The sequence below is a fragment of the Siphateles boraxobius genome, unplaced genomic scaffold (genome assembly GCF_051911475.1).
Source record: "Siphateles boraxobius isolate OS27281-9 unplaced genomic scaffold, OSU_SipBor_1 68, whole genome shotgun sequence".
NCBI lineage: Eukaryota > Metazoa > Chordata > Actinopteri > Cypriniformes > Leuciscidae > Siphateles > Siphateles boraxobius.
This window is the reverse complement of record NW_027509195.1, coordinates 6,972,281-6,991,768: the sequence shown is the minus strand read 5'-3', so window position 1 is coordinate 6,991,768 and position 19,488 is coordinate 6,972,281. Positions and strand designations below refer to the sequence as shown.

At 37.5% G+C, this 19,488-nt stretch overlaps 1 protein-coding gene across 3 annotated transcripts in view; it reads left to right on the top strand.

The window, feature by feature from the left end:
- dnajc5ab (DnaJ (Hsp40) homolog, subfamily C, member 5ab) overlaps positions 1-19,488 on the top strand; it is a 22,135-nt gene extending 2,647 nt beyond the window's left edge. For 2 of the 3 annotated variants that reach the window (XM_077214319.1, XM_077214321.1), the window contains exons 2-5: positions 12,164-12,324; positions 12,806-13,019; positions 13,576-13,747; positions 15,957-19,488. In XM_077214319.1, coding sequence (XP_077070434.1) covers positions 12,215-12,324; positions 12,806-13,019; positions 13,576-13,747; positions 15,957-16,060 — 600 coding nt within the window. In that variant the 5' untranslated portion in view covers positions 12,164-12,214 and the 3' untranslated portion in view covers positions 16,061-19,488. Of the gene's footprint in view, positions 1-11,801; positions 11,950-12,163; positions 12,325-12,805; positions 13,020-13,575; positions 13,748-15,956 lie in introns of those variants that run through there. The other variant, XM_077214320.1, reaches the window with a different exon arrangement.

Genomic DNA, 19,488 nt, shown 5'->3' with positions numbered 1-19,488 from the left:
ACATGTGCTATGCAGTTGTTTTCAGAGGGAAACAAAAAATAATTGAACATTATTTTTTGTCAAAACATTCCTCTTTAAAAGAAAAAAGTATCAGCTGTATGAAAAGTGATCCACATTTGGTTTTTGACAATGAAAATGTGTACAATTTAACAATGTATTCTTTGAGTCATATTGAGATCCCAATTGGAATTAAACCAATAGGCTAGTGTCTTCATAAATGATGAAGATGCCAAAAGAAAAATTTAAGAACTGGAATCTTAAGAGATATTAAGAAATCTTTAATACTTCTTGAGTTATGGATATGCAAAACTGGAGACATTTTGACCCCCCTCTACAAAATAGTGGATTACTCAAAAAATATCCATTCATGAGTCATGCTTCATGACATTTAATATTTTGGCTTTCTTCACTATTTATGTTTGTCTTTCTAAAGAAAATATATGAACAAAATAAGGAATTTGAGTCGGGGAAGTTTACAAAATTTGGTTGATTTTACATGGAAGGACCAGCTGATCCATAATGAGATGGAGAACATTGTTCCTGTATTTTTCAACAGAACCTGAAACTGAAAGCAAGAATCAAAAGTTAACGATTGATGAAAACCCTACTTGTTCTCACAAGACATTTTTTTATGAGATGGGTGGTAGTTAAATATGAATGAAAACAATGTTTTTAGATATTAGACTCTTTGCTGCCTTTTTACATTTTTAAGAGATATGACTCTATGGGTTACGCTTAGTGAGGAGAACTTTGATGGGGAAACAACCACACATGCTCAAACAATTTCCCACTCAGCCTTATATGGGGCAGTGCAGTGTCTCACACTGTAACACACAGCGCACTGATGGTCATGTGAGTGTTTGCCAGAATGATGCTAGTTTATTAGACCCGCTTTCTGAATCTGATCATCAAAATGACACACATCGCACTGTTTTCACACTGAAAATAATACTACCTAAACATTTATATAACTGCTCTGCTCTTTAAATTATCGTTAAGTTCACAAATAAATGTAACAATCTTTTGGCTAGGAAACGTTAAGAATTAATGCTTCCTGTATGGTCAAGAGAGATTGTTTTAATGCTGGCAAATGGGTTGTTTTTTACCTGACAATCGTTGGTATAATAAGACACACACACACACCAGTTTCAGATGTGTCTCACTTGATTTAAATGTGCATTGAATAATGCTTCTCACTCAAATGATTCAATTTTAATAAAGATTTCAATGGAGTCATATTACAGTCTTACAGATGATGATTACAGGTGTGATGATCACAGTGAGATTAAAGCTTCATAAGGATGCTTGTTCACCTGGAAAATTAAATTTGACTGTTTCCTTTACAAATTTCTTTCATTTGTTAAAGGTGTAGTTCACATTATTAAAATGAACACCCTATTACAAACATAGAATTGAGGAAAAGAGAGAAATCTTCAAAAAAAAATGAGAATGCTATGAAATGAGACAATGCAGACTGAGATATGAGCAAGAGCTAGCCGACAGAGGCTGACAGATGCTCATCATCATCCCTTGTATTATGTGTATATGTGTGTTCCTGACCTGAAAATCCACACCTCACATGGCACACATTTAATTTAGGTCACCATAAGCAATCACAGGAGGATATAAACTGGATCAGCTTCACTTAAAACAGGGATTCCCAACATTTTTTGTCTGTCGAAGTCAAACTCATTTGTCTTAAAAGATTTGCTTGAAGTACCCCCTGAGATTTTAAATTAACATTTTAATAATTTAACTACACATTCGTTTTATTTGTGGTTCTCTGATGTCAGTCTCAGACGTGCCACAGACCGTTGGCTGAACGCATATGGCACAGAAATGGGAAACACTTCGGGAGTTTCAGAGACGACATCTGATTGGTTGAATTCTACAGGATTTCTGGGAGATGTGTGTGTTGCGTTCTTTAATGGTGCACCTGGAAACAAAGCGGCTATGATGCCAAAGCTGCACCTATCATTTAGAGACACACAGGATTCATAGTTAAATAGTCTTTTTGCGGTTTGAAATTCGATTTGATTTGTACTGACCTGCTTTTTATTAATTCATCAAAAAGTTGACAAATCCCATGACATTCCGCTTTATACAGTGAATTCCGTTTTTATGACTGGATTCCGGGATTCGGTCCGTGTTTTCTGCATCGCGGGCATCACAGGGCCCTATTATATTGAGGTGTTTTGCAACTTCAGTGTGGTAATTTATTGCTACTTCAGCAAAGTCTGCTGCTGCCTTAACTTTGAGAGACAAGACAACTGATGCGTGATCAGTGCAGCAGCTCCAGTCAGCGAGTGCTGTCGGTGTGAGTGCTAAACTTTCAGTGCCTTCAGCTTTCCGCGTTGATTGGCCGGACTCGTGAGTCCCAACAAATCAGATGTGCGGGATATTGCATTGGTCTAGTCTACAGAGTGGTGAGTTCCGACAGAGGTGGCTGCGTCAGAGCCAAATATTGCGCATTTCAAAATTAAATTATTTTATCGGCAAATCGGTTTGAAAATGGCCGATACCGATAACCATAAAAATGCTCAATATCGGCGCTGATAATCGGTCGACCCCTATGCCAAACCCACTCATTTACAACTGTGACAATGAGCGCTTATGCAGATCAACTAAATTCAGTGTTTTCTGAAGTATGTGAAGTTCGTGGTATACAGGGTAGAGGTCTGCACGGGCTTTAAACTGAAGCCCGAACCCGGCCCGTACCCGCGATCATTTAACCCAACCCGACCCGACAATTACATTTACATATTAAGCCCGAACCCGACCCGAACCCGAGGTCCATTCTGTTTCTCACAGCAAATACCATTTTTGCAATATGCTATGTTGTATTTAATGATTGCTTGACACATTAAACAAATACATGTAGGCGCAGCGGCCCTATCAGCAGGCAGCACAGCAGTAAGAGAAAAAAACTTACCAATTACGTAACTTTGCTGTGGTCGAACAGGTGTAACAGTCACAACTTTCTCTGGAACTCAAACTTTAAACTTTAAAAAGTTCACGCACTGTTGCAAAACTATTTACACAAACATCCTTCTCAGTATGAGTTATGAAGGAAGAGAACGGCATCGACAGTTGATGGTTTCAGCGCCGTCCTCCTCTGATTGAAAGTTAGTCCAGCTGCACTGAAGTTCCTCTCGCTGCTGCTGCTACTTGCAGGGATGCTGAGGATACTACGGGCCAGTTTTGACAGTAAGGGGAAAACACCGCTGTTGTTTTTCCACCAACCCAAGAGATCCCGCTCTTCTTACATGTCGTGGTTGCGGCTGGAGTATTGCGTAACTTCATCTGCGGTTTCACCGAGGGGCACGTTCACCCACTCCTCAAACTCTGCCACTATCTTGCTTCTTTTAGTGACCGGTTCAGCCACGCGTTCAGCTGGCTCGTTGCCTGTGGTAAAGCTGGCTATCCGAAGCCTGGCTTCTTGCTGGATATCCTCTCTGTCAGGGAGAGACAGCATGCGGAGCTGACAGAACTTTGGCCAAAGGAATATGGCAAGCTTATGTAGTGTCTGTATTTTGATTTTACGGTTCAGCCATTCAAGATGCCGCTCACGAATGATGGCCTGATGAGGACTGTCTGATGCCACAGGTCTGCAGTGGCGCTTAAGCCTCTCGTGCCACAAAACAACCAGGTTAAGTGTGGGGTACTGGTCACCCTCTAGTTCCCTCTGAGCCTCGTAAAATGGGCGAAGAAATTCCAGCAGGAACTCCAAGACATCTGGAGATATTTCGTCGATTTTTCGGCTTTCCCCTCGGCTTTCAAGTTTTTCTCGAAGCTCAGCGTACACCTGCTTAATTGAATCCAAGGTAAGGAACACCGTGCTAAACCTGGTTTCTGACATTTGCCTGACAGTTGTTGATAACTGACTTATTATACCCGTTTGCTTGACATATCGCACAAGCGCCTTTGCTGCCAGTAAAGTCTGTGTTACCTCTGGTGCGCTGTCTCGTAGTTCGGCAGAATCAAGCGCGTGTTTGAGAACTGTGTTATAAACATGGTCCTGACAATCCAGTCGATGATACGGCGCGAGTGCAGCAATCATGTTTGATCCCTGGTCAGTGACCCAGACGACTTTGTTCATAACACAAGCATCAAATCCTAGTAGAGATACGAGCAGTCTCTGTAATTCTCTCCGTATGTTGTCACCAGTTTTCGCTTCTTCAGGAGGGAACATCGCTGTTGTAAGGACTCTGCTTCGAAGCAAAAAATCAGGTGTGATGTAGTGGCAAGTGATAGTTAAGAAACTGATCTTGCGATAGTCGTCAGTCCACATGTCAGTGGTCATCCCAACACTAATATCAGACATGATCTCCGATATTTCTTTGACCAGCGCCTGTCTTTTGGAGGCCGTGGTTTCCTTGCATCTCCGAGAGATGGTTGTGGGATCAGGTAACACACTGTCCACTGAGACACGGCCATATGTAGCCCCCACATTTATCAGGTCTTGCGCTAGGTTAATAAAACCTCGTCCAGCAACCGTATGAAACGATCTAATATCCCGACAGCAAAACTCCACACATTTTTCTGTTACATTAGATTTTACAGAAGCTGGTGCAAAACAGCTTGTGATATAAATAAAACAAATAATTAAAAAAATATATTTATATAAAATTATATATATATATATATATATATATATATATATATATTATCATTATATTTGAGAGAGAGCCTGTGTGTCTGACTGTGTGTAATCACATATTGCACATCTGCGGCTGCGCACGTATGTACTTTCTCTCTCTCGCGTGCCGGTCACCACAACACAGCAAGCAGGCAAAGCACACGGCACGCAAACTATATATAGCATATTTAGTTTTTCTTAGTTAAACCCGAACCCGACCCGAACCCGAGGCTGTTCATTAAACATTAACCCGAACCCGACCCGAAACCCGCACATTTTTCGGGGCCCGTCGGGCTCGGGTCGGGTAGCAGACCTCTAATACAGGGCCGGATCTACCGGTTGCCACCCTAAGAAAAAGCTTTGCTACCCCAGAATTATCCCAGTATAAAAGCAATGTTTCCTGTGTACACCACTGTTCAGCAGCAACGCTTTAATATGATGTCATAATAAATAAATAATGTCAAGAAAACATATCTTTCTATAATTTGTCCTTGCGGGTTGCAAAATGACTCTTAAAATTCTGTATTGTTTGGCAAGCAGATTCTCACACTGCCCGTTTATATGGTGGTCAATGAAGGGAACGCTAAATATAATATAAAGATGGTCATCTAACTGACAAATCTGAAATTTCTGTCAAATACAGGCTATTTTTGCTGCGTATATAAAACATATAGTACGCTTCAAATGAAGGGGTCCTATTCTGCTTTTTCAACTTTAGCATTTCCAAAACCCCTTTATTTGGCCTTTCTTAAGGCAGACAAACTTAGAGTTTTTAACACTAGTCCTGAACATTTTAACCTCAACATTCAGAGCTTGCAGTTATGGAGGGGCGGGACATTTCCCGAACACACACTACGCTGTGCCGGTCACAACACCCTGGACCAGATAACCAGTCACAGCACATTTTGTATTTCGGAAGGAGGGGCTTCATCGAAACAGGACCTAGTAGGCGTGTTCTAGCCAGAGCGGGCAGGGAGGTGCTGTAATAATGTAAAATATGTGAAAAATAATGTGTTTTTTGAATGTGCATGTGAAGGCAGAATAAAGAAACAAGGCAAACATAGGAAATTAAACACATGAACCATGAGAACAGGAACCACGCAATAATAATAGTCCTAAGTCAGACACAAAAGTTATTGTGAGTAATGCGACGCTGTTGATTTTTGTAAGAACTAAAGTAACTTGACTGGCAACCGTTAATAACAGAATTAGTCTGCCGATCTTAACAACCGCACCATTGTTTCGGCGGCGACTGCAGACATTTCTCAGGGTTAGTGATGTGTGTACAAGAACTTGCGTCTGATGTTACCCAGCATACCTCTCTCTGTCTTCCCAGGCTCTGATACTAAAATCTGACATACTGATATCTTGTTTTCCAGTCAGTAGGATGTTGTTAATTATCGTACTACATTTGTAGATATTTTTTTTTTCTCATTTTGCAATAATTGGCCACATAAGTGATGATTTAATGAAGTAACAAATAGTTGTAATGTATTTTGTAGTCCTCATGTATTTGGATAGAGTAAAGTAGACTGGCATTAGGGATGCAGAACAATGACAGAAGATAACAATGACACCAGTTGTGCGACGTAAAGTGGCTGAAATTATAAACACTAATTAGTGCGTTTACATCAATAGACTTGCGTGATCCTGGGCTATAATAGAATATTAATTTCCATGAGAGTCATCATAGGTTTCTTGTAAGAAGTTGTTTCTCTTGATTTCTTCATATCTATATTAGAAAAATGGTTGGCAGTTTCCATCATTGACACAATACCCCGTGACTTTTCGCAAAAACCTTACTTCTGTAGTGCTCTCAGCTGTTTGTTCATCCACTCCTCATCTGTTTGGTGTCTGGTCTTCTTCTCTGAGAGCTTCTGTGCCCCGTCCTCATCAAATCCACCCAACCTTTCAACGCCACCTGTTTGCTCCTTATGTGTCAGGGTTCTGCTCCTGTTGATTGTCTAGCCCCATCCCATCTTGTTACCTGATTATTGATTCATTTGCCCCACCTGTCCTCCCTCGTTACCCTCTTTTGTTCCCTATTTATTCTCCTTGTGTTTGCAGTCCTGTGCTGGTTTGCTGTCGTATGTACACTGTGTGTTTCCCTGCTGTGTGCTTCAGTCTAGTCTAGTCTAGTCCAGTCTAGTCCATCAGTCTAGTTTTCCCACTCGGGGTAGTTTTTGTTGTATTTTGTTTTATTTTTATTATTAAAAGAAGCCCATCAACTCTGCACCTGAGTCCTCGCTCCTTTCACCACCCCCACACCTGACATTGTGGTTCTGATAAATGATTCCGATCCATTTATTTATGCCTAACAAAAATCAATACATGTTGTTTTAGGGAGTGTTATCATTGATACACAACGGCTATAGTTTTTGTAAATATTTTGAATTTGATTTTGTTTGTATATTTTCTGTTTTACCTTTTAAATTAATTGTAATTTACACTTTAGCAATTTTGTTCTACACTGATGTAAAAAAAAATATGATCAATAAGTTATGACAACATGTTTTTACATTGCTTTAACTCATCACAATTTTCTACTTTTTTATAAGTTAAGCAAGATTCAACTCAGTTTTTAAGTCATTAATTTAAGTTGAAAAGACTTAAACATCCAAGTTTATTGTACTTTTTTATGTCTATATATATTTTTTTTTTAATCAAGGTTTAGTTTGTATAGTGCTTAAACTACATAAAAATGAGAAATGTTGCCTTGGCAAATACCTTAAAAATGTACATTTTCTTTCAATTAATGAGAATGTTTTTTTTGTGGTTTTAGTTTTGGTTTATGAGAATAACCCTGGTCTTAGTTATTGTGTGTGTGTGTGTGTGTGTGTGTGTGTGTGTGTGTGTGTGTGTGTGTGTGTGTGTGTGTGTGTGTGTGTGTGTGTGTGTGTGTGTGTGTGTCACAGCCTCTTGTGTATTTGTTCATTATGTACAGACTCTCATCAAACATGTCCTGCTCTTCCATCCCTCTACAAACAGACCTTTTAAAACCAGCACACATAATACAAGCCGCACCACTTCACCTGCTCAGATGCACATAGAGCGGCGTGGGAGGGATGTTAGAACACAAACAGAGGGACCAGACAGAGAATTGATGGACAAACATTTATGGGAGACATGGACTAAGTGATATTCATTAAGCTGTGTAGAAGAGATTTTGGCAGCCGTCTCTAGTACTAGTCCAAAGGCTGAGGTGGCCACTAAAGATTTAGCTGGACCATATGGTGGTGCAGAGACACAGAGGGGGAAGGGAGTATGTGAGAGAGGAAGAGAGATGGATGTAGTGTTTGGTGAGGCTGCATTGCAGAGCCCTGCTCCTGATGAAAACCCTATTAGTAATCACATTTAATGAGCCACTGAAGCAGGAAGTCTATCTGATAGCAGCCCGCCACACACACACACACACACACACACACACACATATATGCTTATTACTGACAACATATTAGATACAAATTGTATACGTGTAATTTTTTTTTCTCAGTAAATGTTGGTGGTGCATGGTGCTAAGGTGTTGTGTGAGGTTGATGTGCTTGCTAATGCTTGTTTTTTGCGTTAAGGTTGCTACAGTGTGCTGGGGGGTTGAGATGTCACTGCTTATTGGTGGAAGTTAAAAGAGGCTTCTAAAGTCCAAACATGCATAAAGTATGCAGAATAGATGTTACCAGGGTTGCATTAATCCTACAAACACTTTCCTTCAAAACTGTGGGATCAGTAAGATTGTTCTAAAGAACTATAATTAATTAAATTGATCAAAGGTTACAGTATATATACATTTATAATGTTACAAAACATGTCTATTTTTATTAAATGCTGTCCTTTTGAACTTTTGAGTCTTTTCATTGAAGAATCCTGAAAAAAGTATCACAAATATAGGAAGCAGCACAGCTGTTTTCAACATTTATAATAATCAGAAATGTTTGTCACATTAGTATGATTTCTGAATGATCATGTGACACTAAAGACTAGAGTAATGATGCTGAAAATTCAGCTTTCACATCACAGGAATATTTATTTTTTATATTGAATTACAAAAAACAGCTATTTAATTTGTTATAATATTTCACAATATTACAGTTTTTACTGTGTTTTTGATCAAATAAATGCAACATTTCTTAAGACTTCTTTCAATAGCATTAAAAATTACTCCAAACTTTTGAATGGCACGTGCATGCATACTTGTACAGAACAGTTGATAAGTTCATTAAATGCCTTACATACTCTGACAGCACACAATTTTGAACAACTTATGATATTGTGGTCCTCCTTGGATATGACTCTGGTCCCTCCTTCAGGGCGTCTTTTTATATTTATTTCAGTTATTTTGTTTTTGTTTTTTTGGCAGTTTTATTGTCAAGGTATTAATGCCAAGCAAAATTCGTAATTTATAATTGCAAGGTTTTGAAGTTATGTGCTGAAGTAAAATTTTAAGGGGGTTGTATAATGAAATAAAACCCTTTTTACAAGATTTACCCAGAGGATGTATGTGAAGTTTTAGTTCAAAATTCTCCACCGATCATTTTTTATAGCATGTTAAAATTGTCCCTTTTGAGGGTGAGCAAAAACGCATCGCTTTGTGTGTTTCCGTTTAAAAGCAAATGAGCTGCTGCTCAAACGACTTGTATAATAAAGTGATATCTGATTTGTAACCAGGCACTAAAGCGATTACCCATAAAACGTGCTTTGAACCAATCAGATTGCTTGGGTCCTAAGCTGGGACCCATCACTTCAGTGGGACTCAACACTTCAGCACACCCTCACAGAGGGCGGAGCTTCAAGAGCTCGTGTCCTTAGCAGCTTGCAGACAGACACACACTAAAATGTCAGAAACTGTTCTGCATTATGCGTTCAAACCAGAGTCTGATAATGATGGAGAGTACAAGAACTGATGTAAGACACCTAACGAGCATTTGAGTTACGTACTGTATTGCAATAAATGTGAAAACATGGATGCGACAGCTTGAGCAGACTCACAAATGTGCTCTACAACAACAACTCGTCCTCTTCTCATCATGGCCTCACTCCCTTTGTTGCATGTTCCCGGGGGCGGAGTTTGTACGGTCAAATCAAAATTTTAGGGTTTGTGATGTCACTAACCCGGGAGGAAGCTTGTGTAGTTCCTATCAGTTGTTTCTTGTACTCCTTAAAAAGCCATTTCTGTAAAAGTAAATATCCCCCTTTGCTTTGAACTTTGAGCGTTGTAACTTTGCAGATGTTGTTTATGCTCAAACAGCAACATTACACACAAACTAAAGTTAGAAAAGGGAAATCATAATCAACCACCCCTTTAATAAGAATTTAGAAAATCCTAAGCATGAGCAATAGTAAATAAGCACCACTAGCATTTGTACAGGTCCCTCAATGGTCAAAGGGTACTCTGAGATAACGTCTAGCAGGCTAGCTGTGAAGCCCAACAAAATCTCACCCAAACACACTCTCTTAGAGTATCACACCTAGAGGAATTATGGGAAGAAGCACACAGGGTTTGAGAAGGGACAGAAATAACCCTTCATTTATTCAGACGCTCCGCTAATGCTAATCTGCTAATACTCTCTGACAAGCTGCACGATTAACCTGGAATGGAGATGAAACTGTCTCGCTAAGAAAGCTCTTTGGATGAAAAAGAGAAAATTTTAGTCATTTAAGTCTTTTTTTTTTGCTAACAATTGATTAATTTATTGACCCCTTGTGACAGTGAAATGCCTCTTCTCCTTGCAGCCATTTTGTGTGGAAGTGTCTAAACCTGAATTAGTCTGGGTAAATTGGTTAATTGACTTTCCTGCATACAGGAGGACGTAACTTATGATTCTCCCTGTGTGGAAGACATTGCCTCCCTATCTCCTTCCATGTGTTCACGTACACCCACCCGACAACATATAGCAAATTCTCTGGCTGACCCAGACTTTTGTCCGTCTGTATAAAGTGAGCTTAATGAGGGCTAAAATATGCTTGATTGTCCTGATAATAATGGACTCTGACAAAAAAAAAGAGCAAATTCTCATATTTTCTTTATCCAGAAAAAAAGTTGACAAATCAGGTTGAAGCTTGCAATTTTAAAAAACTCTTGGCATATTCTTTTTCCTTTCCTTTTTTTTACATCTATTAGATTGCATGATATATCAAAATAAAATCACTAATGTGTTATGGCTTTGTGGGATTATCAAAACTCAAAGGCTGGGATTTAAATAAATATATACACTGTGGGTTTCCAAGTGAAGCACGGCACTGTTTATTTACAAACTTGCCTTTCATGATATTGTTTATGTTTTTTTTTTTTTTTAGCTGCTCGTTTACAGTACTTCCAATCGGAGACTCTGAAACCAAAGATAATGAATTACAAGTGTGTAAATTAACATATAACCATGCTTCACTCGGAAACCTGCAGCGCATACATTTATTTGACTGCAAATTAAATTGTAAATTGTTTTTTCTTTTATACTATAAAATAACCTTTTCCCCATTACTAAATTACTTTTTTTATCTTACAGTACAGTAGTGCTTTAAAAATATTTATTAGTTTTATTTAATAATAATGACAATAAAAATGATTTATTAATAATTAATAATTATTCTATAGGCATATCGAATGACACTGTTGATGGGGAAAGTATATACTTTTGAGTAAAACATTTCAGTAATAGAACATGCAACTCTGTTATAAATTTGATAGCTTGTTTGATACGTTAGCATCTCCCCCTTCCTCTTTATTATACAGTACATTCAGGTTTACACATGCATATATAGATCTTATTGTGTACAAATCATCCATGAATTTTTTTTGTTTTCTTTTAGTTTTTTTTGTTTTTGACCTTGTAACGTCAATGTCATACCTGGACCTCCCGGTGAAAAAGTCAGACTTCTCTGGTGACATACACATGACTTCTCTAATAATTTAGTCACTAAAACTCCACCGTGCAAGCTCATGTTTATCTGCCTCCATTTTTGAGTGCAACACCCAATAAACAACAAAGCATAGAATCAAGTCCTTTCCTACGGTTTGTGCACTGGAAGAGCACCCGGCACCTTTGGCATACTATTTTAACATACTATGATTAGCTTGTATGCGAATACAAGGGTTAGCCATAGCAAAGAAAGCTACACCTAAAGGGAACTAGCATCTCTCCCTTCCTCTCAAACTCCTCCTGTGTGCTGCAGTCACATGACTTTTTGTAGTGCAGTGAGTTCACACAATGTTGATGCAGTGACTTGGTTCTCTCAGAACAGAGACATTTTGGACCTATGACTCTGACTGACATAATAATGGTGGTTCTCAGTATTTTGCTGAGCTAAAGGGTAATGGGGTGAGAAAATAGTGTATATGATAAATTAATTTGAAAACTGAAAAGTTGTATTGCTACATTCCTGGGCAGCATGTACACACTTGCCTTTTTTTTTTGTATGTACATTTTATGCTGCTGTTTGTAAAAAGGAAGAAACCAGAAAGCAGTGGAAATAACAGACATATAGGCGCATACAGCACATATCACACGCACGTCTCTCTTCTTTTTCTTTCAGACAGAGGAGGTGGTTGTGTGAGGGGAGAGTGTGTGAGTGTGTGTGCGAGTAATGGCGGAGCAGCAGAGACAGCGTTCACTCTCCACGTCGGGAGAATCCCTATACCTGGTCCTGGGAGTTGATAAGAATACCGCACAAGACGACATAAAGAAGTCCTACAGGTGAGACACTCTGGATGGACATAAAAAGATTGTTACAACATTACCAATAAAAATAGTGGAGAAATTGCTCTGAATCTATTTGATTTTATTTGACTTTACTCAAGAGGGATTGTGTAGGTAAACACAAATTTCCTTGTGTTAAGCACATTTGAGTTAAATCCAATTAAATCCACTAGAGGGTGACAGAACATTTTCCTCATTTCTTCTGTGTGTTCAGGATAACATTCTACATAATGCACAGTATGTGCATTTTCCTTGTGCATGAGTACCCAGATGACTACATTTACCAACATTTATTGTCAAATAATGCTTAGTATTTCACATACTATTTTTAAATAATAGTTGCCAGATAGTATACCATTATGTGCATAGCCATAGTTTTACATGAACACACCTAAAAGCCGATTGGCAGTGATGCCAGGAAAGATCATAGTTGCATTAATAAAAGTTTCATTCTCATTTCTTCTCATTTGGTGTGCAGGAAACTAGCTCTGAAATTCCACCCAGACAAGAACCCCGACAATCCAGAAGCGGTTGAGAAATTCAAAGAAATCAACAACGCTCATGCCATTTTATCAGACCCCACCAAACGCAACATCTATGACAAATACGGTTCTCTGGGCCTTTACGTGGCAGAACAGTTTGGAGAGGAGAATGTTAACACATACTTTGTATTGTCCAGCTGGTGGGCCAAGGTTAGTCATACACACAAGCACACATACAAGATATATACTAAGTAACATGATACACTACCTTTCAAAGGTTTTGGTCAGTAAGGGTTTGTTTTTTTAAAGAGATATTTTTTTAGTCAGCAAGCGTGCATTAAATTGATCAAAAGTGACAGAAAATACATTTATAATGTTACACAAGATTTCTATTTGAATGCTGTTCTATTGAACTTCAGTGATCAAAGAATCCTGAAAAATTATATTAACATTTATAATAATAAGACATGTTTTTTTGAGCAGCAAATCAGCATATTAAAATGATTTCTGAAAGATCATGTGACTCTGAAGACTGGAGTAATGATGATGAAAATTCAGCTTTAGACATCACTGGAATAAATGACATTTTAAAATATAAAATGTAATAATATTTCACAATATTACTGTTTGACTATTTTTGAGCATATAAATGCAGTCTTGCTGAGCATAAGAGACCTCTGACCCTAAACATTTGAACCATGGTGTAAATACTAAATGTATGTGCGTCCTGTTATTTCTGTTGAATAGTTTTTTCCCCTCTTGACAGGCATTGTTTGTATTCTGCGGTGTGGCCACGGGCTGCTACTTCTGCTGCTGTCTGTGCTGCTGCTGTAACTGCTGCTGTGGGAAGTGTAAACCTCATCCTCCGCAGTCAGATGAGCCGGATTTCTATGTGTCTCCTGAAGACTTGGAAGCTCAGATGCAGTCTGATGAGAGAGGTGAGACACACTGACTCACTTGTTCATTCACAATAGTCAAATTAACGTGGTTTCAAGACAACATGAAATCGAAATATAAGTTTTGTGGCTGTTAGTCCATGTGTGTATTTTTTGGATCATACATAAGCTAGTGTATTTCTAAAAGTCTAATAAAAGTTCTCTAGAATGAGACTCTCCACCCACCAATACCAGCTGACACTGACAACCAATAGCAAGTAGCATATTGTGGTTTGGTGACTTAGGACCAGACTTATTAAACAGGGAAATTAGCGTGAGAGCGCAATTCCAAAAAAGAGGTGATGGGAGTGGAAAATTCTGCTTGTGATCTACTGATGATGCACAAATTAAAGAACACCGACGCAGCTGGATCATTTCCATAATGACCAACGCTGTGTACCAAGTACGGCAGTTTTTTTGCCAGTAAATAATAGCTCAAAAAACAGTAAATTGACTAGCGCAAACCTAGTAGATCACCTTGCACGATTCATTTAAAGGGATAGTTCACCCAAAAATGAAAATTCTGTCAGTATTTACTCACCCTCATGTTGTTCCGTTCCAACCCCGTAAGACCTTCGTTCATCTTCGGAACACGAATTAAGATATTTTTGATGAAATCTGAGAGCTGGATCACTCCTCCATACCAGTCCATAGGCTTCTTAAGGGATTGACACTTGCCGGCTGCGAAAAGTTATTTTCCTCGATTACCTCGTTAAAATAGTCCAAGTGACTACAGTGGCTCAATCTTAAGTTTATCAAACGACGAGAATACTTTTTGTGCGCAAAAAAAAAATAACGACTTTATTTCAACTATTCATTTCCTTCTCTGTGGGCCTCGTGTCAGTTCACTAGTGTAAAAGCGTAAGCCTCTGTTGTTGTACGTCACACATCACACACATGACCAGCGTCGGCCAATAGTGGGCAATCACACTACATTAACTGACTAGAGGCCCACAGAGAAGGAAATGAATAGTTGAGAAAATGAATTAGATTGAGCCACTGTAGTCACTTGGACTATTTTAACAGTATCTTTAGTAAATCCAGTAAATTCTGTGTCTGAAAAAAAACTCCTATAAATGCATGTGCAATAACTGTCCATGCCTTTTCAGCATTCATTTTTCACTGCCTGTCTTTAGTAAATCCTGACAGTAGCTTTTTAACGCCAAAAGTGGGTTTCCGCTGGCTCAAGCTGTTAGTAAATCTGCATTTTGGTTAGAAGCCCTTAATGTTTTTTTTTATGTTTTTTTATTACTGTTTATTTCGATGTTTAGCCATACAAAAAAATTAAAAAACAAGGAAAGCATTTCTGCAGGATATTCAAGAAATTCTATTTTATTAAAATGTCAGTATATGTAAAATTATATTGAAGATGATTTAAAATAATGTTAATAATTAAAACATTACATATAGCAACAATGCAGTTAATTTATCGACACTAATAATTGAATAACACTGTTGAATCTGATCTTTAGCAAATATCGAAATCAATATTATTATAATGTTGTCATACCTAAATTCATAGCATTTGAAACTGGTTGATTTATTTTTTTGTGTGTTTTAATTTTTATTTATTTTATTTTTGACCAAATTGCAAATAATTTTAATATCACCCATTTATTGGTTACTGGCTATAGCATTACTATTTATCAGTTTATTGGTATCAGACAGAATTTTAATATTGGTTCTTCTCAAGTTTAGTGGTCTAAAAACTAAATACTATTAATTATTTTATTTTTTTACACCTTCATTATGCCCCCTCCCCTACTTCCTGTTTCAAAAGGAAATGCATCTCGAAATAAAACTACATTCATCAAACAATTTCATTGGGGTTTTAATAAATGTCCCTGGCACTATTGGTTAATTCATTCCATGTTGTTGTAAAGGAATAACATTTGGTTTCATTCTCTTTCGGCACAATGTCATAATTTTATCTGCTTCTGAAATGAAACTTTTCTTTTCTGCTGGCATAACCAAGGCCGCGCAGGTAGGTCAATAGTATCATTGGTTTCAATCAAATCCCAATGAATAAAATCAATTCCCGCCCAACATTATTGCCTGTTTCGCTTACAATTGCAGTTAAATGCCTTCAAAGGTCCGTTCAGCATTTGATGTGGCTACCTGGCACTTAAAATCCTGCCTGAAATGCTTATTAACAGGTTCAGTTTGGGCTGTTAGCTGTACATATTATAAAGTAGGTGTCTGTTTTCCACAGATGGCAGCAGCCCCATCGTGATGCAGCCATCCTCCGCCACAGAGACCACTCAGCTGACCGCAGACTCTTACCACACCAGCTACCGGACAGACGCCAGCTATTAAAACCTCCCTCGCTCTCTCACACACGGGACCACCATCTCCGGAAGAGGTCTTGGTGGGGAATGAGTGATCCAGAGGAAGAGGATGAGGGGGTTAGTTAGTTCCAGATCTTCTGTTGAAAAACCTGAAATGCTCCACTGTACAGGGCAAGAAGCGAGTTGTTATTTTTATCTGCCTTTTACCTTTATCATCCCCAAACCTACTTATATTCAACACACACACACACAAGGACTTTCTTACAGTGTCCATACAGTCTTCCTGCTTTGATCCATGCTTCATTTTTCACACTGCATTTGTCTACATGATCAGTGAAGATAATTTTGATCAGTCTTATTTGAGAATTAATTCGTAACAACAGGACATACACAAATATTTTTGTATGTTCTAATGCATTCAGCTATGATAATGGCCAATGATGCTGGTGTTACACTAACTGACTGGAAACAACTTGATAACGGTTGAAGTTGTCAAATCAGTCAAATACTACCATTCAAAAGCTTGGGTTCAGTAAGATTTTTTTTTAAGGAATTAATACTTTTATTCAGCAACGATAGATTAAATTGAGCAAAAGTGACATTTATAATGTTACAAAGATTTCTGTATCTCAAATAAATTATATTTAAATTCAGGTCTTTGAACTTTCTATTAATCAAAGAATCCTGAAAGAAAAAAAACTTAAAATATTAAGCAGCACAACTGTTTTCTGAAGGATCATGTGACATTGAAGACTGGAGTAATGATAATGAAAATTCAGCTTTTTACATCACTGGAATAAAAAACATTATTAAATATATTAAAACAGAAAATGGTTGTTTTACATTTGTAATAATATTTCACTTTTTTCTGAGTTTTTAATCAAAGCCTTGGTGAGCAGAAAAGACATATTTTTAAAACATTAAAACAATCTTACCGATCCCAAACTTTTCAAAAGTTATTGCCCTTTCCATGCATATGATTAGCACAAACCTCACAATCACATCATAAACATTGTCCTGGGTTGTTTTCATATTTCCACATTCTGAACAGTGTTTATGTCTTTGACAAAAATGTTCTGCTCATGTTATGGACTAGTAACAAAGATACCTGGGCTATTTTTAAGCAAAAGTAACAATATATAATCCTTCTGATTGAATTTCAAGTGTTTTGTTACATCAACATGAAAGGGTTTTCAGTAGTACACATACATTTATATTTTTTTAAACAGGAAAGCAGTGTAGTGTAGTCACTGAGGACACGATTGAGGAAACATTGCTGTGTCATGCTGTGAATGTTTATGTGAGACGGTTACTTGTGAGACGGTTATGTGTTAATGACATCCGGTGGAGATACTGTCAAATATAATCATGCAGTGCTTGGCTATTGCTTAATATCATCAACATGTCTTACTGTGGTGTGTGTATGTAGTCACTGGAACAGGAGATTGGGATTGTCCGATACATACTGAGACTTTGCCAGGTTATTTATTCTTGTACATGTGTTTTGTATTTCCAACTGTATTCTTAAAGGGATAGTTCACCCAAAAATGAAATTTCCGTCATCATTTACTCACCCTCAAGTTGTTCTAAACCAGTTTCTGGTCCCCATTGACTTCCGTAGTATGAAAAATATATATATTAATGGCAGTCAATTTAAGGCTTTGCTAAGTTAAAGGATTGCGCTAGCATTAGTGTTTTGTATTCTTCAGGTTTGTGGTTTCAAAGGACAGACAGTTAGATTTAATTCAAGCACATGAGGATTCTGGGTAAAGGCATTCATCTGCATAAATTACGTTAACTTATATTTCCCATATTATTTAGAAACATTGAGTTAACTGACTAACTGATTCTTTAGTTTCACACTGACCCAAAGTTGTTTTATTAATGAAACATTTTAGTCAGATACATTTGTGAAATTGTATTTTAACAACTGTAGTTCTAGACATGGACGTAGCCATTTTGTATTTTGTTTTGGCTGTAATTGTACCCATAATTTGATCTTTATCCCTAGTGCCTGGTTTAATGTAATCAGGTCTACATAATATTGAACTCTGGTTAATACACATTAACAGTATTATTACTGTTATTATGCCAAAAAATATGACTAACTCTGTGATCTGTATCCTTCAGGCTATAATAGTTCATGCTCGCTGGTTTTGATCATATCATTCAGACACGATTCAGGGTTCCCACACCCATGGAAAACCTGGATTTAAACCTGGGAAGTTTCAATTTGTGACTTGGAATGTAGCAAATAAGTAAACTTCATGAGCTACACTCCTAAAAAGGAATTTAAAAAGCCTTATCTAGTAATCATGGGTGAATGAAAAGGTCATGGAAAAATAATTGGTTGAAAGTTTTGGGAACCCTGACACTTGCAGTCTCACTGAATGCATGCATTTTAATTTTGATAGGAGTGAACATGCCATGAAAGCTTGTTTTCCGCCAAGAAAACAAGACGACATCTCGCAATTGTGACAGGAAAAGTCAGATTTATTAGATAAGAAGTGGCAATTACCTTTTTTATTCAGTGGCTGAAACAAGCTTCCATAGCATACAGACTTCAAAGTAGGAAAACCTCATTTCTGTTTTAGACACTATATGTGTGTGTGTTTGTGTGTGTGCTGTTTAAAACTGAGCTCTGAGTTAATCACTGTACCACCATCTATGTACTGTGTTCAGTTGTCCTTTCTTTAAGCTGTATAGCTGTCACTGTTGGGCACGTGTATTTTAAACATTCATTTACATGCACTTGAAAGAGGATGTGCAGAAAACTTGTGTAATTTACCCCAAATGTGTGTTTTATTTGTTTAGGTTCACATTGTGGATATTTCGTAGGTGTCTAGATGTATCTCATAGTTTGTTTTTTGTACATTTACATTTATTCATTTAGCAGACGCTTTTATCCAAAGCGACTTCATTTTGTAATTAATTTATGTCTGAAGCATTAGGCACTGGCAGATTATATTAGTGATCATGTTTCTAAACATTTCTAAAACTGTTCACAATGTGTAACGCTTTTTATTTGCAAAATATTATTTCTCAACACAAGCTCCACTGTAACACAGATGATCTATCTTTGGTTTCAATTATCCCAGTTTTCCTGTCCAATTATTTGTTGTATTTGTTCATGATCATAAATGAAAAAAACATTGATCAGATATTGATCCGAATGGAGGCTTGTGTCTGAGTGCAACACCTAAACAGAATCATGTTATAAATGAAGGAAATAGTGGCGATGAGAAACGAGATTTTATTTATTATTTTCCTGTTATTATTAAATTACGTAGTTCAATATGTGTAAGCGAAAATGACCATTGTACAGAATTATTTTGCGCATTCTGGATCAAATCAGCTGAAATTGTTGTAGCATGAATATATTGTGTCAGAGAGATGTAACATGGATAGTTGGTCTGAATTACAACTGTAAAATAAATGTGAAAGGAAACTTCAAAA